General features: G+C 44.1%; 1 protein-coding gene across 4 annotated transcripts in view; it reads left to right on the top strand.

Annotated features, from left to right (window-relative positions):
* The window catches only part of ANKFN1 (ankyrin repeat and fibronectin type III domain containing 1), a 377306-nt gene extending 369171 nt beyond the window's left edge, over positions 1-8135 (top strand). For all 4 annotated transcript variants that reach the window (XM_081027455.1, XM_081027454.1, XM_081027452.1 and 1 more), the window contains one exon: positions 756-8135. In XM_081027455.1, coding sequence (XP_080883581.1) covers positions 756-1537 — 782 coding nt within the window. In that variant the 3' untranslated portion in view covers positions 1538-8135. The remainder of the gene's footprint in view (positions 1-755) is intronic.
* Positions 8136-24097: the final 15962 nt, after the last annotated feature.

Raw genomic sequence — 24097 nt, 5'->3', positions numbered from 1 at the left:
AAATGCCAGTGAATAATAAAATTGTTTGTGGGGAATGAGGACTCGATCTTCTCTTCTGCTGTCCAGGTTGGACCAGTTAGGGTTCCGCTCCTTCCTTTCCCTTAAGCTAAGAACAGTGTGGGGACAGAGCCCCAGAGCGTAGTTTCCAGGCTCTCCGTCTCACATGGAAAGGTGCTGGCTCAGGTAGTAGATGGCCATCAGCTGTGATCAGTGAGCCAATTAGCCACTGATATCATTGCTGGGGCTATGCTGGCTGGTTGGTTGGCAGGCAGAAAAGTGGGCAGCGGACTGCACATCCTGTGGATTTTCCTGTGTCTCACGTAGCCGACAGCGAGACTGGGGTGCAGGAAGACCCCTTGTTGGGGTAATGGTGGATGTTTGCTTTTGTGTCTCAACCAGCCGCCAGTAAGAATACAGTGGTATGACTCCCCTATCTATGGCTTCATTGTTCCCCTTTGGCCTCACCATAGCCTGCGTTCTCATGCGGGGAGCGGGACCAGAGACCCTGCATGACACACAGGATCCACTACAGAACTTCCAGAACTCTATGAAAATGAAAATGTGGGGCCCCTTGTTCAAAAATTGTTAATAATTTCAAGAGTTGAAAGCAGACCACTAAAGGAAGCACAGGGCCCTTCCTCCCGTGGGAGGTGGGGCGGGGTGGGCTTCTCAACCCCACGGAGGCTACTACACCCAGGAAGCAGGCCCTGGCTCGGAGTTTCTCTTTTTTCTAACCTCAGTGTCTGGCTTTGCAGATTCACAGCCCTGTTCTGATGAAGAAGGCTGCTCAGAAGTCTTCCTCCCCACCGACAGTGACTACGACTCCAGTGACGCGCTGAGCCCCCGAGACCTGGACCTGGTCTACCTGTCCTCCCACGACATCTCCCAGCAGGCTCTCAGCGGCCTAAGCGGCAGCGCCCCTGACGTCCTGCAAGTGCACGACATGAAGACGCCGGCAGAGCCGGGACAGGACCCCCAAGGCCAGCTTCCGGGGCCAGATCCCAACCACTCGTGCGCTGAGTCGCTGCACGGCCTGACCCTCACGGGCCTTGCGCCCAAGAACCACCCCAAGATGGCGCTGGGCTTCCTGGGAAAGCGGAAGCCGACCAAGCACCAGCACTACGGCGGCTTCAGCCGCCACCACCGCTGGCTGCGCATGCACAGCGAGACGCAGTCACTGTCGCTGTCGGAGGGGGTGTACACGCAGCACCTGTCCCGAGCCTGCGATCTGGCCCAGCATCCCGGGGAGGCCGAGCGACTCAGGTCTGCTCCCAATGGGCCGCGGGGCCTGGCTCTGGCCCACACTGTGAGCCTCCCTGAGGAGCGGAAGAGCAGCCTCCTCCAGGACCCGAGGCCGTCCGTGCGCCGCATCTACGTGGAGCCCTACCCCGAGGCCCTGGCGGACACCAAGCCCTGGGTGGCTTTGAGCCCGCCTCCCGGGGACCATTCCGGCCTGCCCAGCCCCACCAACCCGGAGATGAGCCCGGAGGGTCCCACCACAGCCCCGGTTTCAGAAATACTCAGCAGCATGCTTTAAGGAGGCCCACAACTGTCCATCCACTGTTCCACCGCAAGTCCCTGCATCTTCTGTCACCCAGACTGTCCCCACCATGTCCCCCGTCCATTTTCAAATGGTTTGAATGTTACAAATCCATAGGTTATAGGTTCAAGGTTCTTTTTCTTTAAGGGTAGAGTTGGGGTAGAAGCAAGAGTTGCCAGTGTCATTCCCAGTTCACCTTACAAAGGGCATACAGGAGCTTTTGCATCCACATGGAGGCCTGGGCACAACAGTTCAAACATAGCACCCTGTTGGTGGCACCTGTGACTGAGGTGGGGTAGCCCAAAGAGCCACCCTCAGTGCTGTAGCTGGCTTTGTAATCTGACCCCTGGGTTTAGGGATCTTTCGTAAATTTATGATTGATATGAGTTCTATAGATGAAAATGAGATTGGCATTGTTTTTCTCTCCATTCCAAACCTTTGGAAGAGTTTGAGAGAAAGAAGCCCAGGTTGTATCCCTAGGGCACTGGGTCAAGTGGATTTGTCCTGGGTTCCCAGTCAGCTAAACCAAGTCATTCCAAAGTGCAGCGTTCTCAGGAGCTCACCAAATCCAATTTATCCATCAGCACTGATCTGATTAAAGAGGCTTCGGACAGGCCTTTTCTTCACTTGGTGCTGTGTGGAAGCCACCAGAAACAAAAGTAGAGAATGCTTCTCTTCCAGCTCTGTCTTGCAAAGATAGAATAGTGCAGGAAGCAGCCCTTCCTGCACATTCAGCTCCCATTCAAGCACGAAAATGGGCCGTATATTATTCCCCAGTGCAAAGAAACAGCTGAATTCAGTAACAGCCTGGATTGTAGACAAGACAAGAGGAGGGAGAGAAATGAGCAAAAATGTATTTCCTTTACAATCCTAAAATAAGTAAGTCCATAGGGGCTATGTCTCTGAAAATGATAATGGATCTGCTCCAGATTCCTTAGGTCATGGAATTGACATTAAACAAGAAAGTACCCTTCAAATATGGCCAGGTAGTGATGAAATCCTTACAGTCACATAGGCACATCTACTCACCCCCATATCACAGGTTACAGGACAAATTGTCCAGGGCCTGGGTACTGCCTTCCCCTTTATAATCCACCCCTTCCAAAGTCAGTTTTACCCTGAAATCAGCTGGGCCATTGGCCTCAGGGAAAATCTTTCCTTGAAAGGCCCTGACAGTGGTTCTGAGACTGTGCTCAAAGATACCTGAAAATCCTGCTTCAGTCTTATTGCCTCCCACCTGCCTTTCTCACGGAGGAGAAACCCAAATCACTGAGAAATCACACTGCATATTCAAAAAGGCATGAGCCTTCACTCATTTCCTGGAGCCAAGACCCATTCAGTTCACTGATATTCTAAATGGTCCTTTTCTGCTTCATAGGCATTTTGGTTAAATATTGCTCTTTATGGCCCTACTCCTATCCTCACAGTTCTACCATTTGTCCTCATGGGAGTTCATACAAAGTCCCCTGTTCACAATGTTATTCCGATTCTTTCCATTTTTAAAACATTTGATTTAAACATAAATAATTACCCTGGAGGAAAGGTACAGATTTGGCCCATGGCCTATGGTCATTAGAAAACTAAAGCCCAGAGCTCAGTCTTTATTTTTTTAAGAGATTTTTATACTCAATGAACCTTCCAAAGCATCTTGATCAGAATCACTGCAGCTCCTTTTCCATGCCTGAGAGGATTTTAAAAGGCAGTTTTCTCCTGTTCTGAGTGAGTTCTATGTGTATGGAGTGTTAGAGCTAGAAAGGACTATAAAATTAGTCTGAGTCCTTGCATTTACAGATGAAGAAATTAAGGCGCAAAGAGGTTAAGTGACTTGCTCAAGGTCAAAGAGCTAGTTTAGTCTCCAAGTGAGGGTCAGAATCCAGAACCAGCCTCTTTATAGCAGGCTCTCCTGTTGGGAATCGGCACATACTTAGTCAACTCTTGATTGTCTATAAGCTATTCACTTAGTTTGTAGATCATCTGTCTACTTCTAATTCCTAATTCAACTCTTTTTTTCAACCTTTGTCTAACAGATTTCCAATATCAAAGTGCTCCTTGTTGCCAGGAAATACAAATTTTACATTATAACCATCTAGGCTAATTAATTAAAAAACAAATTTGGGAGAAATGTCATTTAAAATTACATACCGTATGATTCCCCTTTAATAACAAAAATGACAGAGTCATCTGCAGTCAGTTTCTACTTATTTCTAATTGTAAGACATTATATATGTTAAATAAGTGTGAGAGGAGATGCTGGAATTGTCAGGAACTAAGAAACCAAATGATTCTCTGATCACGACCTTTCTGGTAGCACGGAAGGAAGTTTGTGACTATGAATTAGATGGGAGACATTTGACAGGCAGCAAACGCAGAGACTGACCTACCCTTGAGCCCTTCATTGGGTCAGCAAGTTCGGGCACAGTGGACCAAATAATGACTCATGAAGTAAAGTTGCATTAAATCCAAACCCACTAATTTAAATTGGGAACACGGGGTTGTTTCTTCACCTTCTATGAGGAAAAGAGATGCATGCCCATGAAATGAATAATTAGGTTTCAATGGGCATATTTAACCACCTTAAAAATGTATTTTCCTAGCAATATTCCCATATAAAAGTGGATGCTGTGTCCTCCGTAATTAGCTATTGGTTCCAGTAGCTCCCATACCTCCACTTGGCAACATCTTGTGAACCTAGTTTACATTAACCCATTCTTGTGGGAGATAATTGTGTTCTCTAATTCACAGTCCTTTACTCTTTGGGCCAGTCTTCTCATTGTATCTTCTCATTGAGCCAGTCTTCCCATTACAGTGAGGATGTTTGTTTTGGTTTGTCATGTTTTATTGGTTTGGTTTGGTTTAGGACATGATGGACTTTTGTCTTTCATTTTTTTTTAAGTCCAACCTGAGAGTCTCTGGACTTTCCTATCACAGGTCTTCTTTTCCATGGTTTTTCTGACATGCTTAATTCTTTCTACCTGTATTATCCAGCTCTTGTCATTTGTGAAAACCCTCAAAAATCATTGACTGAGTCCCTCCCATACATCTACCTCTATTCTAAGTCCCACAGAAAATAAAAGCATCAAGTATAAAACACATTCCCAGGCCACAAGGAGCTCACAATCTGATATGCGTGTAACCACTATCACCAGATATCTTTTCATCAATATGTTAGAAAAGGCAGGAGCCTGTCTCCTCAGCCAGGTCAACATAGTGTGTGCACATGTAACCAGACATCTTTGATTTCACTTTTGCTGTGTATTCATAAGGGTGGACAGCCTGGAAAATGCTAGTCATCAATGGATGTGCTTCCAACCGTTTACAAGGCTATTGGTGAGGGTACCTGGGAGACAGTAATTAAAAACATTTACTCTAGGGAAGGGGTATTTTTCGAAGTGGGTACTTAAAGATGAGACCCATTCTGTTTTTAAAACCAAACATTCACTAATGCTCAAAGCAATAATTTACACTGGAGAAAATGGTTTCATTTGGTTTGAAAGTTGAAGCCAGTTAGTAATAATATTCTTCTAGCTCCCGTTCCTGAAGGATCCCAAAGCACTTTATGAAAAGCAATGACTGAAGCCTTGTTATGCTCCCCTAAAAAGACCTTGTCTAGGAGCCACCTGGCAAACACCTACCCCATCCTTGCCAGGAGATCAAGCCAGACAAGTGGGAAAGAGGACTGGCCTCTCATTCATTGTTATCCTGCCACATGAATGTCCGCCCCAGTGAGCGTTGAGCTCTTCACTTGAAGACAATTTTAGACAAGGAGGCATACCAGAAAATCCCAACTCTTCAGCTTCCTCTTGTTCTTCACATTCTACCCAAGAGGTACTCACTTACTCTTGGAGAACTATCACCTCAAGCTGTTAAGGGGCCTGCAGTGCATTTCAGTTCCCTAGTTATGTCAACAGCACACGGAACTCACTCAAAATTGACACTTGTTAGAAAGACGATGCCATTATTCTACAGCTCTCAGCTTTGTGCTTAGCGGAGCTACAGCAGAGAAGGAGCATCTCTTGGTGTATGTTTGTTGAACTATAACATACCAGTTAGAGAGGGTAGTTATACATTAACAAGAGAACACTCTTCAGAGAATTGAAAGTGCTATATTTTCACTTTATAAAGTCTAAATATTTTCCAGATAATTCAGTAAAGCGAATCCGAACTTTTTTTTTCCTAGTCATACCTTTAAGGACATTTTTATAGGAGCTATTTGGAAAGGCAATGATACCTCTTCACAGGTAGCAGGGTGAACAAGAAAAAAACGTTTCTTTGCGGGTCACCTCTCATAAGATGTTCAAACACGTGGCTCATGACTGTTAAGCTAAACTTCAATGCGGCCTTACAAACAACAAGGGTAGTGTATTTGAAACTATGTTGTACAGTTTGGAAACTTATTCTAAGATCTTAATTCAGAGTTTTTCTGAGGTGTTGAACTTTGCCATTAGCAAAAAGTATTTTTAGAAAAATCCATTGACTGTTTATGAAGCACTGATTTTGCCATATTTCAGGTCTCTGGTTTTTCCACCACATCTGCACACAGTAGTTATATTTGGGGTTTTGTGTTTTTTTTCCAATTATTTCTTCTATTTCCATTAATAACGAATTTGTAAAATCGTTATTAGAAAGGACAGTTAGTTTTGTTTAACAATCAGATAAGTAGACTGTGAAAGTATTCTATTTTGATAAAGGAAGTAGGAGGTTTATTGTTGTTTAACTATTATCCTAGGGTCTTTCCCCTCCAGATATATACATTTTTCATTTTTAACAAAAGCCTATATTTAACTTAGTGGCAAATGTTATGAAGCTATTAGTTAATGTTCTTTGCTCCTCTTCCTTCAGCCCATGACATGAAAGTCTGAATATGCTTTCATAGTAACCACCATCCAGTAGCTGATTTATAAAAACCAAGTCTGGCAAATTGTTGTGTTAAAGTCACTCTGAGTTGCTGTATTGCTTCTTGCCCTGTAACAAACCAGATGTTGGGGATTTCCCATTATGTGGTCACAAGCATCCATTTAATGTTTGTGATGGAAAAAAGAATTAAAGTGTGTGTGTGTGTGTGTGTGTGTGTGTGTGTATGCGCGTGCGCGCGCATGTTGTGGGGGAGGGGTGTTTCATAGAAAAAGTAATTTAAGTAATATTCTATTAGGCAGTGTTTAATTGCTTCCTGCCTAATGTGTACATAGTAATGTGGCTGATTATTGGTTATTTGTTCAGAATTTATTGTATCTTGTTGCTATGTATGCAACTGAGTGTATGTAAAAGTTTAGACTTCGGTATGTTATTTGCACAATTTTGTGTGCTTTAAACCTCTGTAAATGTACAGATGAATCGTGTATGGTGTGTTAAGTGTGACTTTCAATCTTTGAACAATAATATTTTGTATGTACTTTTGCAAACTATTTGAAAATTTTAAAAGGATATTGTAAATGGCCAGTACCCTCAATCAAAAACACTGGTAAAATGCATGCCTCTTTAACCTACCAATTTATAACAAGAAGACAGAGTTTAACAAGAATTAAGTTAATTTTTGTAACAGCAAGTATTTTTGATAATTCCTGACCAGCCTAATTGTATTTGAAAGAAAACTTGTCAACAGAACAAATCTTATCTATCAGAAGGAGTGACTGTTTCATAAGCATTAACTAATACTAATATACTTTATATCTAACCCTAATATTGTTGAAATCTAGTTGAAGGGTGAAGAAATCAAAAATATTTTTAATTTTTCATAAGATCTTTTGCTCTTTAAAGAACAATTCCCAAGCCCTTCAGTGTCTTCAGTGTGGAGAAATGTCAATTAAATAACAAATAGAATTGTCAGTGCTTGGCTTACCTGATGGTTTTTCCAAGTCTCAGTGAAGACATTTTTCAGCCTAAGATTTTAAAATCCTCTCACTGAAACTTTGGAAGTTATTATTTGGGGCATGGTTTTGACAATTATCAGAAACGTCTGACCCTGTGGCCCTCGATTGATCAAGGCATTGGGTTCTTTCTCTGGCATAATTGGTTATTGCCAAATATTGAAAATAAAGCAGCAGGCTGCCATTGCAAATACTCTTCACCAAGTTGCACCCAGGAGTATGGACATCTTAACCTGCTCTGTCCTCCACTGCGTGCATGTTTAAATGTCTTCAGTGCATTTCTGCATGTGCTGGCCGATCTCTATTTCTCTACCCCTTTATTCCCACACCCCCAAAGCTCCTCCCTTATCCTTGCTCCCTCTGGCTGACAATTGAGATTTCTTCTGTGTCTGAGAACCCTACAAAGAGACTACTTCAATCGCAGGATTCTGCACAGAGGTTCTCCTGAATTCCCAAGGACAGGAAATATGCTGCTTTGGAACATATATGTGTCTCATGCCATTTTACAGAATTTTTTTCAATACACAAACACACATACACACACACACACACACACTCACATTCTACTCTTTATTGGCATGTTTGTGGTCAGCTTTCCCAACAGCCTCAGAGAGCTGTTTTGTTGTCCTGGTCAAATGTGCTGTTTTCCTTCTGTAAATTGTCATCTTTCTAGGTAAACCATTACTTTCTTTTCCTAATTCTGTCTTTAAATAAAAGTTTACCTTCTTTTTCAAACTAAACAGATGACATTGCTCTTTACTATCCCCTTTCTTCTCTGAACACTCCGGAGGAGGTATTGGGGGAGGGACAGAATAGGGTACAGACTAAGAGGAGGCCTTTTCGATGGAAGCTGCTAAGTGAGAAGCATGCCACCACTGAATGTTTAGCCCTTGACAAGGTGTGCCGAGCCATACCAGTATTTCATCTGCCAACAAGAAATAAGTGCTTCTTTATACTAATAATTTAAAAAATCATGTCAGGGAATTTGGCAAGTTTAATCCAGGAGTTTCTTATCGATGTACAGTGACTATCAGACCAGAAGGAAAAAAGACCAGAAGGAAAAAAAGAACTTACAAGGAAATCCTCTTGTCCAGTAGTATCGGTCAAGTAAGTTAGATGTTGGCAATGATCTCTTGAATGTGAAAATGTATTTTCTCTTCAGGTAGCATATGGCATTTTCACATTTGCGTAATGCTCCCTGTTCAGTCAATAATCATGATGATGATGCTTGTTCTGTCCTAATGCCTGTTCTGTCAATCATTGAATTAACTTATCGGCCACAGAAGGGACTGGTACTAGATACAGGCGAGAGGAAGTTAGGCACCAGGTGTACACTAAACTAGGTCAGATGCTCTTGAGTCAAAACCAACTGCCTGTTTTTTTCCTTTTGTTTGATTGTTTCGGTGGCCATCGTATTCCCAACACATTTCATAGCTCCTGGCACAAGTACTTGTTAAATGAGTGATAAACTGATGAAGAGATCGCTTCAAATCAGGTTAATGCCCATCAATGGCTTAACTTCTCCATAAAGAAATGGACTCAAAGGCCTTCCCAAATGCCTACCAGTCTGAGGCTCTCTAAAATAGCTCAGATGGAGCTCATGTGCCCCTTCAGGGTACCTTGAAAGTATTTGTTTGGGACTTCCTGAAAAGTTCCACCACGCACCATGGTTTGATTGAGGTCAGCCCCCACAAGGAAGCAAAGGGCCTGGAGAGAAACCAGCTTTCTTTTTGGTGCAGGACGCACTTCTGGACAGCCAGCAGTCATCTGAGTATGATGATAACATGCCGAAGAGCTGAGCACAGTGGAGAATGGTATGCAAATCACCTATCCCAACTGCCCTCTTCAGCACCCAGAAAACCTGCAAAAGTCTTGTTCCAGTGCCCAATAAGGCCACTTTTGTACACACCGTTTTCTCCCTCAAACTGTTTTTTTTTTAGTAGATAATATGGTGTTTTGGGGTTTTGTTTTTTAATTTTTATTAGAGACTATTGGGGAACAGTGTGTTCTCTCCAAGGCCCATGCGCTCCAAGTCGTTGTCCTTCAGTCTAGTTGTGGAGGGCGCAGCTCAGCTTCACGTCCAGTCTCCGTTTTCAATCTTTAGTTGCAGGAGGCACAGCCCACTGTCCCATGAGGGAATTGAACCGGCAAACTTGTTGTTAAGAGCCCGCGCTCTAACCAGCTGAGCCATCCGGCTGCCCCTCCAGCAGCTCGTTGTCTTCATTCTAGTTGTTCCAGTCTAGTTGTTCCAATCTAGTCGTGGAGGGCGCAGCTCTCTGGCCCATGTGGGAACAGAACCGGCAACCCCATTGTTCAGAGCTCGCGCTCTAATCAACTGAGCCATCCGGCCCGCCTTCCCTCAAACGTTTGATAACTGTAATCTCCGGTGTTTGTAAAACACTTTCATAACCACCATCCTATTTGAGCTTGACAAACAGCCCTGTGACCAGAATGAGAACTTTTAGCTCTGTTTTACAAATAAGGAGCTTAAGTCTCAGTAAAGTGAATTCTAGGCCCTGGGTGCCATGACTTAAGTCTCAGTAAAGTGAATTCGAGGCCCTGGGTCATGGCTTTCCAGGGTGCCATGTGCCATTGACTTAGGTCCCATCAGATGGAAAAACAGTGCCCGACTTGGCCACTGGAAGCTCTCTCTCTGGTACAGACACCCTGCGTAGACAGACATGGAAGGGACATTTATAGACCCGCAGATAATGGCCACAAATGAAGCCAAACAAGACAACAAAGCCGACAGGCCCTTCCCCATGAGGCCTGCACTATAGCTGAGGGTCAGGCACTCTGTGACACTTCTCTCTCAACTTCCAAGTGAAGACATCACCAAATGTGTAGGATCTTTTTCGGCTTCAAATTTCGATGAATCAAAAATGTATTGCATACCTATCAGGGAGGAGTCGGGATTCTTCTCAGAACGTTTCTGTTTTGAGATGTTCTGTGTTGTCATCACTCTTGTTGGGGAGGGGAGGTGGCGGAAGATAAGTAGGAGATGACATTGAGTCTATAGTAGCTAAAGGAGAGTGGAGAAGGAAAGTAACTGACGAATCCATGTTCAGCATCCCTTCCCAATATCCTACCCCTCTCCCCCAAAAAATTTCTCCTCCTGCCTCACCCTGACCCCAGGCTCCCTCTCAGAAAACAGTTCTATTTATTTCAGTTCCCCAGTCCATGGCTGTACAGGCCATTGTGGAATCACAGCGGATGGGAACTGGAACATGGACCTTTCCTGACATCTTGACTTGGCATCAGTGTCACCCATCAGCAGTTTCCTTAGATCCTGCTCAATCATTACCCCAACATCCCTTCCCTAGAGTGTCCTGGAAAGGGCCAAAGCACTGCACAACTCCGGGGGGCACTGTTATTATTAAGTGTGGCATGTGTTCCATTCGCCATTTCACAGAATCCAGGAGTGAAGCAAGCAGGCCCTTTGCCAAACAGCAAGGCTTCAATGGGCATCTCCTTGGGGGTAGAAGGGAAGATGAGAGATTGTCATGGGACAGAGCATGGGTTCCCCTTTACGTAGGATGTTTATCATACCACAGTGGGGCCTGCTTTGAGGCACGATGTTGGACACACCTTTGCCTCTTCCAAGTTTCGGGGCAACTTGAGCACCACCTTGGACCTCACTTGGGCCATTTTATCTTGGCTGAGGCCAAGAGCCAGTCATTGTTCTCCCTCAGCCCTCAGCGACGTCTGTGAAGTCAGAATAGCATCATTCTCTGACAAACATTCAGCACATTTCCTCGGGTCCCAGGAGGCCTGATACTGAAATGTTTTCCTCCCCATAGTTATATTTTCCTTGGTTGAAAAAGTTTTGTTTTGGAAGTTGCTACCCTGTAGAGGTAATGAGTCAGTTTGGGAGGCCGGTGCAGAAAGGAAAATGCACATCATTGGAAAGGCCAGAAGGATGGGGGTGAGAGGAGATGGGAGATTCCGGGTGGGAGAGAGAGGTCCACACCCTGTGCCCACCCCCACCCCTTCAGGAAGAACATAGCCCCTCCTTTCCAGCTGGGGGCTTCTTCACTGGTGTCAAGGACCAAGCTCACTGCTTCCTTAGGGCTTGTTCCCAGGAAAGGATGGGTAGGCCAAAAAGGAGCTAACCTTATGGGTCATTTTTTTGAGTGCCATTTAAACTACTTTTTATAAAAGTTGGTAGCATTGTATTGCCTTTTACAGATTGGGAAACTGAGGCTCAAAGGAAGGGAGAGTGCATACCCAATATCATAGCACCAACAAGTGGCAGAGCTGGGATTGGAATTCAAGGAGTCTCATGCCCATTATATTATGTGGTCTCTTTACAAGACTTATTCTTACCCAGAGAAACGCCAAGTGACTCAGGGGACGCATAGGTAGACCCGGTGAGAGAGACAGCTGAAATTATCTGACTCGGGCTGGGGCAGTATTGTTGGCAGAGGGGAAAAAGGAGGTTTATGGATTTGAGCCACCCTTTCCTTTCCCCTCTATCCTCTCCTCCCCTCAATTTTTCCCACCCCATCGTTTTCTTCATATGGAGAGGAAAGTCATAGAGATACAAAAAGCACATATAGGCGCACCTACACACTCAGATCCCCCCACACACACACATACACACACATACAACACAAACACACCCGTCCACACAAGCACAGAGGCACACACATCTGGAGGTAAATCTCAGGATTCAAAGGTTGGCCTCATGCCAGCTCTGAGCCCCAAGTAGCCCACTGAGGAGCCCTGGTCTGCCTCACTTTGGGAGGTCAAATCAATGAAAGAGCCCTGGTAGTTTAAAAAAGAGAAAGGGAGAAATAAAGAACACCAGCACCTCTCATGATGGGAGGTCAGAGCGAATGAAACCAGAAGGAGGGGTAGCGGTACAGGGGCTGGGGCGAGCGCATGGGGGTGGGGAGCCTGGTGCTGGCAGCTGAATTCCTACCCTGGCCCAGCTCCAAAAGATTAAAATAGAGCTCTTAGAGTGTCCCCTCCATAGGCCAGCCTGCCAGGGGCCAGACAATACGTGGGTTTGTGCTCCAGCACAGGCCTCCAGAGAGGTGATGTTTTTACCCGGACAGCTAAAGGCACAGAGGCAGGTCTAAGCAATTCCAAGGCTACTTTGGCCCACAGTCCCAGAACAGGCCACAGCAGAGGGAGAGCTGCCGGCTGCTAGGACGTACACAGATCTGCTCTTTGCTCTTCTCACCCAAGGGCAGACCACTGGACTCACACTTCTTTTTTATCTACCCCCCAAACACCCAACTGGCAGGGTGTTTGGGGGGTAGATAAAAAAGCTTAACAAATTCGTTATACTTTAATTGGAAAAATAAAAATCTCAGCATGCCTGTAAACAGGCAGCTCTACTAATGAGGGACAGACAGGGCATCCCCTGAGGTTATCTGAAATACTCAGATGAATACAGATACCTCTTTTTCCCTACCCAAGGAACACAGCTTCCCCAGAAGGAAGCCCCACTGGCCACTTGAGGTTACATCTGCTTCCTTGGAATTTTTGAGGATTTCAGGCACCTGGGACTCAAGTCCAATATTTCAGACCACTTGCTAATACAGAAGGATGACAATGAGTATGCACTAGCCCAGCACCCGGGCTCTGGAGTTTACCAGACACAGGTTCTAATCCCATCTCTGCTACTTAATAGCTTTTTGAATGTGGGAAAATTATTTAATCTTTCTGGGACTTGGGTTCTTTATCTCTAATAGCACCTACTAATGGTCATAAAAGTTAAATGAGAAAATGCATAGAAAGTGGTCAAATCAATGCCCGGTATGTATCTAGCAAATGTTAGCAAAAAAAACCCCAAAAATCCTACCTACCATGTCTCCCATAACTAGGATGAAAATATAATTGAACAGCCAAACTAGAACACCTTCAATAGAGAGAGTGGGCACTAATTAGACAGACCCTGGGACACTGGCTTACAAGGGACTGTCCCTAGAAAACAGGGACATATGACCCTTCCCTTCCATAACTTTCTGAAGTTTTCCTATATAACGTGGCATCAAATAATCACTTTAAAAATGAAGCCCATTGGAAAGCACAGCTTTTTATGGTGTACCATGATACCCATATATGAAATTTTAATTTTAAATATAATTTTATTACATATTTAATAATCATAAGATTGCACTTAAGTAATAAGAGGTAAGTGATATGTCGTATTTGGATGGAGGACTGAAAATTGATAAAATTCTACTGCCATCTTAATTTTTTTCTTTTCTACTAATTGGGAAATGTCGCTGTTATTTCCCTTTCATGGAAAAAACACTTTCCTTCCAGCTCATAGAACATCAATATTCCATAAAAGCAAAGTTTTGAGAATTGCAGCCTTAAAGAATTGAGAATAACCCCCAACAACTGAGGGCAACTTTCATGGTCATGACGTATTTTCTTTTCTTTAAACAGTTTTAGCCATTTAGGGATAATGATCGAGACATAGGAGACCTCGATTCCTCCCCAGGTGGACCTCTCCATAGGGCCACTGAGTGTCCTCACGTCATGGCAGCTGGCTTCCCCCAGAGCAAATGAGCAAGAGAGAGCAAGGCCACCAAATGGGCCCAAGATTGAGGACACTGGACAGACCCAGGCACACCGCTGAATTGGTTACCTTAGTGAAAGAAGAAAACCCCTGAGAAGTGTCCGTGGGCTCCTAAGCACAGGACAGCAGCCAATCGCTTTTGTCCATCAGAAAGAACATTTATACCCAATACCAAAATGAAATAGCTCTCCAAAATCACATAATCCTGGTCAGTCAGGTGACGGCTGGGTTCTCAAATGCAGAAAATGTTAAGCAGATTTTTGTGTGTGGCTGTTTTAAAATACACTCTTGATTATAAGACTCTGGTATCTCCATTTAACCAGCCAGCCCCTCTCTAGTCTATAGGTGCCATTAGGATCTGCCTTCTTGGATTTCTGGAAGACCCCCCTTCAGCATAAGGTTCTGGTGGCCTCTTGATGACTTTATGTGTTTTCTTGTTGTTTGTTAAAAAAGAACATCTTCCTCTAAAGTGTTTTGGCTTGCCTTAAATAAATGTAAACCACATATGAAGAGTTATATGGTTTACAATGTAATCTCTCTTTTAATTCTCAAAACCTGTAAGGTGGGTACTGAGATCGTGGACGTTTTTCTTACCAAGATATCAATTCTAAGAGAATATACGTAGTAGGTAGAGAACCAGGAAATTCAGACCCAGGTATCACACCACAGTATTACAATTCATTTACTTTATTTAACATGGAATGATATTTAGACATGGTTACTCCTTGCATTTCGGCTGAGTCATTTAGAACATACAGATACACACACACTCATCAACACACATACACCAACTTCAAAACTGGGGCCGTATAAATTAGCCCCCACCCAAATAGTGAATAGATGCATTTTCCTGGGTTTTATTTCAGCCACACTGACACTTCGGGAAATCAGCTGCTGCATGAACCAAATAGAATAATAGCTTAGAGAGTTGGTTTAAGGGAGAGAGGACAGTACATCATTTATTACACCATTAACCAGCATTAAAAAATGTAAAACATGCTGCTGAGTGAAACCAAAATTCCACTTTGGGAAATCTATCCAGTAGAGATAAAAGCACCAGTAGATAAGGATATTTGTACAAGATGCTTATTGCACTTCTGCTGGTTGTGGCAAAACTAACTGGAAACAACCTGAGGCCCACAGAGGAATAGTTGCACAAATTATGCTGCACCTATAGTACTATTATAAAGAAAGAGTAAGATTTCCAGCCCAATTTATATTGGCCTGGAAGTTCCATAATAGGTTGAGAAGGAAGGAAGAAAAGAAAAAGGGGAAGGAGGGAAAGCGGGTGAGAGGGTAAAATGTATTTTATGATCCCACCTGCTAGAAGTAATTTTTAAAAATCCTATTAATGCATATGTATGTTGTGTATATACACACGTAGAAACAAATATGGAAAGAAACATAAGCTGTAATGTCAGAGTTTGGACAAGAGGAAAGGGAGAGATTATTAACATATTTGCATAATTCTGAATTATTTGACTTGATAAGAAGAGCACATATTATTTTTGTATTTTAAAACAACAATAAAGTAGATCAAGATAAAAATAAACTAAGACCAGATTTTTGCTGAGTCCGATTTCAGCCAAGAAAACCCAGATCCCTCCCCTTATGTCTTTCAGTTCATCCAAACGCACTCTCTTTATTGGCCCCAGACACTGACATCTGTGTGGAATGCCTCCATTCTTTAGCCTACATTGGTTTTCAAAATGGCCACTTCTGCTGGATGTTTAGACTTTAGTTGAGACTCATCCTCCCCACTCCCACATCTCCCTCCACCCATTCATACCCAAAAACGACTTTGGTCCCTGCTAAAAAGGCCAAGAATAAATCCTTTCCACCCCAATTATTCTGCCAATACATCATTCTCCCCACTCTTTTCTTCTTAACCTCCAGATGGTGGACTCTGGAAATGGGTGACTGTGGGAGGCCGTGGAATCTCCCTTTTTAAAGGTCTTTACCAAGAGAGAGCACCACATCTGTGAAGGATGGCTTAGATTTAAATGTAGTTAGAACAAGTTAGTCATGGGTGGTGTGCCATTTTGGGGAATGCTGATTATATGCAGAGAGAGAGAGACAGGAAATCAAGAACCTTGGTAGCAAAGCAAACATACAGATGAAATGACTTGGTAGCCTGAAGAAGCAATGGTGAATCAGTTACTTATATGTACAACTCCTAGATTAGGTTTTTGGACACCATAAATCTAGAAGAGATGGCTTCTGCTAGATGATAGCTTCTGATTCAGAACAGTCTTGACCAGCAGGTGTCATTTTGTAGAGATTCAAGTTCCATATTTAGGTTTAAAACTCCAAGAACAAAATGAGAATGAGAATCTTAGCTGGACAAAGGATTATTTTAAAAAGTCAATTTAGGCATTTTATTTAACAAACTTCTATGAAGCCAAAGTATAAAAAGTTGCTAAAAAAAAAAAGAAAACTAATGCAGTCTCCAGGTATTTTAGTATAAATAAGTCCATCCATCTAGTCATTCCTTTGTTCATTCTTTCAATAGCAAACATTAATTGAATACATACTATGTGCCAGGCACTGTACTAAGCATGGGTTAATGAGCTCTAACAATGACACAGTCTTCTATATTCATATTTTGAGTCTTATGCTTAATCCAAGGTGCCATGTTTCAGCTTCATTAGCACACTATACAAGGATAGTAGGGGGATATATACCAAGTCATGATGGACTAGTCAAAAGAATTGACAATAGGGGCCGGCCTGGTGGCTCAGGCAGTTGGAGCTCCGTGTTCCTAATGCCAAAGGCTGCAGGTTCGATTCCCACATGGGCCAGTGGGCTCTTAACCACAAGGTTGCCGTTCATCTCCTCGAGTCCTGCAAGGGATGGTGGGCTCCTCCTCCTGCAACTAAGATTGAACACGACACCTTAAGTTGAGCTCCCCGATGGCTTAGTTGGTTGGAGCACGGGCTCTCAAGCACAAGGTTGTCGGTTTGATTCCTACTCCACAAGGGATGGTGGGCTGTGCCCCCTGCAACTAACAACAGCAACTGGATCTGGAGCTGAGCTGTGCCCTCCACAACTAAGATTGAAAGGACAACAACTTGAAAAGCTGACTTGGAAAAAGCCCTGGAATTACACACTGTTCCCCAATAAAGTCCTGTTCCCCTTCCCCAATAAAATCTTAAAAAAAAAAAAAAAGAGTTGAGGATATTTAGCCAAAGATGTCACGATATGATAGCCGCAAGCATCTGGAGGACTACTGTAATAATTAATTAGATATATTTTTATAGTATCATTTAGGAGAACTATGACTGTAGTAGTTTTCAGATATGTCCACAAATTCTTCTATACTTTCTTTCAAGAGGTGAAGCCAACTCACCTTGAATGTGGACGGTACTTAGTGACTCACTTCTAACAGAATGTGGCAGAAGTGACCAGGTGTGACTTCCAAGACTAGGCCATAAAAGGCATTGTGGCTGCTACCTTGTCTTTCTCTCGGACCACTTGCTCTGAAGGAAACCAGCTATCTTGCCATGAGGACATTCAAACAGCTCAATGGAGGGGTCTACCTGGTGAGGAACTTAACCCTTCCGCCAATGACCAGTAATGCACTGAGGCCTTCGGCCAACAGTCATGTGAGTGAGCCGTCTTGCAAGCAGAACTTCCACCCCTCCGTCAAAACTCAGAGGAGGCAGCCCTGACTGCAGGCTTGACTGCCACTTTATGAAACAATGAGCCAAAACTACTCATCGGAGCTGCTTCAAATTCTTGACCCTCAGAAGCTCTTTGAGGTAATAAATGTTTATTGTCTTTAAGCTGCTAAATCTTGGAGTAATTTGTTCTGCAGCTGTAGATAAGTAATATCATGATCAAAAGATGGATCAGGCAAAGAGACCAATGTAATCGTTAATGGAAAAGGAGTCAAATGCTCGCAGCTGTCTCACAATAGAATGAATGGTGCCACGTGGAGCTGAAGCAGTGAAAGGAAGACCACCGGCTCTCAGGCATGCTATAAAGGTGTTGTCCACACTGGATGTCTGAGAATGAGCTTAGTCTTCATTGTTTTATCTTATTCTTCATATTTCAACCAGCCATTTTTGATTTCCTGACTCCACTCCTTTCTCTGGCTAAGAAAGCAAGGTCACCTTCATACTAAGGCAAGACAACCCTGGGATGATTTTCCTGAGTCTTATTTGGGACTAAATTGGCTTGCCTTCACCAGGAAGAAGCCATTGCTTTGATTTTTGCAAAGCCATGTCTGACATGATTGAGAGACCCACCAAATGGAAATTGGACTTGAGACACCATTGGCCCTGGATTGTACCGAGAGCACAGTAAATCTCTTCAAAGCCCACGTTGCAGCCCTCAACATTCCGCCTGCTGCTGTCGATAATTTGTACCATATTGACCAGATTACTTAGCATTTGCAAATAGGATCCTGTAGCCTCTGGACATCACATACATGGAGTAGTTCTTCATCAGTCTGGAGCCTGGAGCCCACTCTCTCCACCCACTTTTTAGCCACCAGAATGTCTGGCAGCCCAGGCTGTCCTTACCACCCACATACCCAGCTCATTGTCCTGCTCCTGCTAAGGGTAGAGACTTCAGCCACATCCTATATGCAGCTCCTGGTGGGGGGGAAGGTAGGGGGGAGGAGGGAACCGATGGAGCCTGGGAAGTCCCAGAGAACAAACCCAAGGCAGGTGAAACATGCTCAGGACCTGAAGGATCCAATTAAGCTCAATTCACTGGGATCCAGAGTTTTCCTACCAAATTCCTGAGGAAACCAAATTGAATAATGCATGGCTTATTCAGAAACACACATCCCCATGATGCTGGCCAAGGCAGGGGCAGAGTGGCGGGGGGCTTAGGCTCGGGGTGCAGGTGCACCGAAATGAAAACAACAGACTAAAACAACAAGCTCCCCAGCCTCTAAAGAACAGCCCATGTTTTGCTGGATCCCTCAGCCGAAGCGTGCGTGCATATATATGTGGGTTCTTGTGTGCATGTGCAGCTGGGCCTGGGGGTGGGGCGTGGGGGGCTTCCAGGGACGGAGCAAGAACATGTCTATGTATTTTAAATGGCAATCGCAAAGAAAACCGTCAGAGGTGCTCTAACATACGTTTGGCAGCTCCTACAGTAACTTCTAAATCGCCTCCCTCATTTCATAAACATTTTATATACATTTTTAAGTGGGAATATTTTTGCTCATTTGGGAAGAGAGTGCCTTTATGCGGTTAAGGCTGCCTAATTTGTGCCTTACACATTTTTTTCAGGGATGAGAAGCAAGAGTAATGTGGGGTAGGGGGCAGGGTAAGTTGAAACGAGGAGAGAGTTTGGGGACCAGCAGGAGGAAGACAATTCTATGAAAAAGAAAATTTTGTCATTGTCCTGCTTTGGGTCTGTTCAGCACCTTTCCATGGAAAACCTGTTTAACCTGCTTAAAAAAAAAAAAAAGCCACTTGCTGCAATTGGAAGTTATGAGTAAGGGTTGTGTTGCTTTTCTGTTCGACCTCCACTCCTGCAGAACTGAACAATTCAATCTCTCTTTCCCCAGCTTACCTATGGCATGTGGGGCCTGCTTGGCATGAATAAATGGCTGTTTATGGATGATAGCATCTGGTATGCCCCTGATGAGGTCACCTTGTTATGTTAAATATTTCTACCTCCTGGTAGAGAAACCAAAGCTGACTGCTCTCAAGACCACCTCAGCCCAACAGAGAGCACAGCACCCAAGGCTGGATCTAAACCTTTGAAAGGCCAGTTAGGCTCCTCTGTGAACTTGAAGCACTGCTTTCAGGCCCCAAGACCAGAACAAAGGATCACGGCTTTGGCCTAATAATGCCAATATTCAGGCTGCATACGGAGAACCTATTCATACAGGGCTCTGAACCCCTTGTCTGTGTTCATGCTCGTTACCAGCCTGGTAAAGTTGTTATTGTCGCTTTAATCGTCATTCTACAGATGAACAATCTGAGGCTTATACAAATTAAGGAACTTGCCTAAGGCCTTACCCGAAGAAAGTAAAAGACACAGGATTTGAACTTGTGTCTTTCTGGCTCCCAAGTTTAAGATTATTCCACCACAGGTTGTGGGGAAAGCAACCTGGAGAAATGAAAAGAGTCAGACATGCTGTGTGGTCCAGGTATTCAACCTCACCGTGCTCCGTTTCCTCAGCCATAAAACGTGGGAGATGAACACACTTAATACGACCGTCAGCTGAGATCTTAGAGATGACTTGCAATTTTATCGAGTAGCTTGTGGCCAATTGATTGACCAAAAGTAAACCAATGAATCAATACATGGATAAACAGTTCTTCTGAGCTCAAGTTCTCAAATGAGTCCCACTGTTACACAGAAGAGGAATCTAGAGTCCACTGCTAGCGAATTGGTCCCTGAACAGGAATGGCAGATAGGAGCCATAAATCCACAGTGTCCTGTATAAGGCAAACAACAGAAGCCCTCTCCTCCCCTGAACTGTTGACCAACATAACTCCAAAAAGACGTGTTTTTCCAGTGTTCCTCCAGTAGCTATCCTAGGATGTGGATGAACATGTGGAAAAAAAAATGGATTCTTTTTCTAATAAGGTCAGAAAGGCATACCAAATATTTCGAATCTCCAAAGTGTCTACTTCCCACCAGCTGTCCACGGTTTTCAGCTGGGTCTCAGAAATGGAGTTCAAGACACCCAGACAAGTAATTCTAACCAGCAGTGCCAGGAAAATATTAGAGTTTAAAAAAATAAAGCAGAGATTCATTCCTTTTTAAAATATATATATATATATATATATATATATCTTCCTATAATGTCTGTCACACCAAGGAACCCTGGACAATTCTGCCTTCACCTGACCAAAATTAACAATTTCAGAGCCAAATCTATCCATGTCTTGCTTAACCCAACCTTGCAACCTCTTTTTTTCCCCTCTTGACGCTGATTTTCTAGAGTTCACTCCCCTGTGGGATAAATGGTTCTATTCCGAAGATAGTGGGGGCGTTCTGCTGTGATGACGCCATTGTGGTGAGCAAAGCCTCCAGAATGATTGGGTCTGAAATTCTCTCCAACTCTGGCCTTTAGACAGCCAGTTCCCCAGATGGGGCAGCCATGGCCTGCCGCCTCCTGCCTCCTGCCTTGAGAATCAGCCTGGGGGTCACAGAAGGAGACCCTAGAGAGCCGTAGGGTTAACCAACCAACCATAAACATTACCTCCTTTGTTGATCTTCAAAGGCTTGGGGAAAGAAAACAAACCACATAAATCTTTATCAGGCTTCCTTACAACTGCCCCGGGAGGTGGCTCCAAGAAGAGCCGGGTGGTGACTCTGTACAAAGGGATAAAAAATTATTTAAGTTAACAGGCATCAGAGGCAGAAATGGACTGCTTTTCTTTTTCCTTTCCTCCTCTTTTCTTTCCTTCCCCTCGTCCTCGCCTAGGAACCACTGCTTTGTTGTTTGCCACCCAGGAGCTCCACAGGGAGAATCCTTGGTCCTCTATTGGCTTCGTGGTTTCCATTCTAGGTAATTCCCTGATAATTCAAAAGAAAGCAGAGACTTTAGAGCAACAGCTACAATGTTTGGAAGCAAAGGCAGGTGGTGGCCATGTCCATTTCAGAGGTTGACCAGGTAACTAGTGTATTTACTATGAATGGGGTTACAGAATAGAAGTAGGATGTGTCCCCTGCCCCTGCTGAGAGTTCTTCAATAATGCAGCTTTCCATCCAGGAAAAACTCTCTAAACCTATTCCAAACTCCCAAGGAGACATGCCAGGCAATATGGTCTGTCCTTAAGAGAAAAGGATCCAAATCCTACTTCTGACACTCGCTGCGGGATGTTGGGCAAGCCATTCATCCTCTCCAGGCCTCACCTCCTCGTTGTTGTTATTACAGCATCTACGAGTCCACCTAGCAACTCCAACTTAGCATGTTGCCAAGTACTTTATATATGTTTGTAAGCATGTAATCCTCTCCACAACGCTCTGAAGTGTGACAGATCCTATTTTACAGATGAGGAAACTGAGACTTAGAGAAGTGAAGTGATTCATCCAGGGTCACACAAAAACAGGACGAATAGCACTTACCTCATAGATCGGTGAGGAGTGAATGAAATAATGTCTGCAATGTGCTTAGCATGATTCTTGGCGCCTTGTGAGCCCCCATTCAGAGTGTGCTGCCGCCTGTGGAAATCTTTTCTGAACCCCTGACCTTCCTCCTGCCCCACCCTCACACACCTCTCTACCAGATATCTGCTCCCAGGCCCTTGTCAGTCTCCCTGTCCCAGGAGCTCCTCAAGGGCACAGATGTGTTTCTTCTCTGGAGTGCTGACCAGTGCCTGCACATAGTAGGGGCATTCACTCAAAACAATGAATGAATGACTGAATGAATGAATGAAATATTATGAACAAATGCCTAGTTAGTACACAGCTTACAAAAAAATAGTCAAAATAAATACTAATAATAACTTGTTCTAAAGGTGGTTAAAGATCCAAAATTTCCTGGAGGAGCCTCTGTGTTAGTGGAAAAAATATACAAAAGGGAACGAGGAACGAAGTCATCCTCCTTTTTAAATACCAGCTTTCACCGCAGTATAAGGGCTTCACAGACTTCCCCAGAATGCCCATGAATCACAGGAAGAGAACCCAAGAGTCCTGCATCCCATCCATTCTGACTAACTTCAGCAAACATCCTCCAGCTCCATGGAAGGAGGGCTGGTATAGAAACCACACCCGTATCCACCTGCACACACAGACACACACGCCACACCAACAAATCAGTCTCTCAGCATTAGCTGAGAACCTACTTTATGTAGCGCCCCTTACAAAACTCAGGAAACCTAAGACATCCTAAGGACCCAAGGACACTGAGTGTAAAGAACGGACAGTCCAGCTATTGAACGGACGCTGTGAGAAATGGGGTTGAGAAAACAAGCAAGTTTACTGCGATAATAATAATAGCTACCAATATCTGGATATGTGCCAGGGATACAGAATTCCCAGGGATGTGTGTAGTTTAAAGAAATATATCCAACATTCAATAAATGTTGATTGAGCACCTACTGTGTGCCAGGCACTATTCTAGGTAAACAGGATAAACGGTGAACAAGACAATGCCCCTGGACTTATGCAGCTTACCTTCGAGTACTAGAAATATTAAAAAAAAAAAAAAAAAGAAAAGAAACCTCCATGTTACAAATTTGCTTGGAAATAGAATCAAAATATAAAATAAGCTACACAAAGTTAAGCTTGACAAAATGCTTCTCAGTTAATGGGAATAGAGAGAAGACATGCTTCTAGAAAGACAAAGGAGCAGGTGGCTTTGGCAGAATCTCCCAGAGGTTGGGGTGGGGGAGGCTTGTGTGCTTCTCAAAAGGCAGAAGGAATTAAAAGAGGCCTCCAAAAAGTTAGGGCAGTTACCTGATACCCGCCAATCTGCAGCCCAACGATGTTTCCACCAGTAAAACTCCCTCCTTCTCCATATCTTGATCCCCATCATCAGGATATGCTGAGGGGAAGTCCATCGGCTTGGAAGCCAGAGTACACGGGACCCCAAATCAGGCAATCAGACCTGTGCAATCACAGGAACAGCATTTACCTCCCTAGGTTATCACGTGACAAGGATCCTGAGTGTAAAGTTCCACAAACACCAGAATTTATTCTTGTTTGTGTTATGATTGCCGTGGCCTTCAAACTCACATCTTGCTCTCCCTCTCTCCATTCCAGTCCGTCCTCTGCCTCAAGACTTCAGCTAGATAACGGCAAGTGGTACCACTGCCTATGGGACAAGATCAGGTACTTCCCACACAGGAGCTCATTTAATCCTTCAGCACCCTGAGAGGCACGTATGCTTGGAGACTTGCGCAAGGTTCCACAACTGAACAATGCCCGGGTTTGGCTTTGACCTCAAGACTCCAAACACTTAACCTCAGAGCCATACTGGCCCCCCAGGCTCCTGAAAACCCTGCCTTGTTCATGCTCCCCCTAGCTCAAGAACCTGTGCCAACCCAGGGGACGGCCAGCTGAACCAAGTTCAAGTGCTCATGCTGGTTGACCAGATCTCCCTACTAGCATCTGCCGTGTTATCCTCCTTCCCTCTTGTGCTCTTTGTCTGTGGGGCTTCCCTCCCACCCCCGAGCACCCTTTCTTCAGCCATCTCTCCATCCAAAATGTCAAGGCCTACCTCACTTCCTTTCT

This window comes from Rhinolophus hipposideros (assembly GCF_964194185.1).
Source record: "Rhinolophus hipposideros genome assembly, chromosome: 20".
NCBI classification, from domain to species: domain Eukaryota; kingdom Metazoa; phylum Chordata; class Mammalia; order Chiroptera; family Rhinolophidae; genus Rhinolophus; species Rhinolophus hipposideros.
The sequence above is the reverse complement of the archived record's forward strand: the minus strand, read 5'-3'. Positions and strand labels throughout refer to the sequence as shown.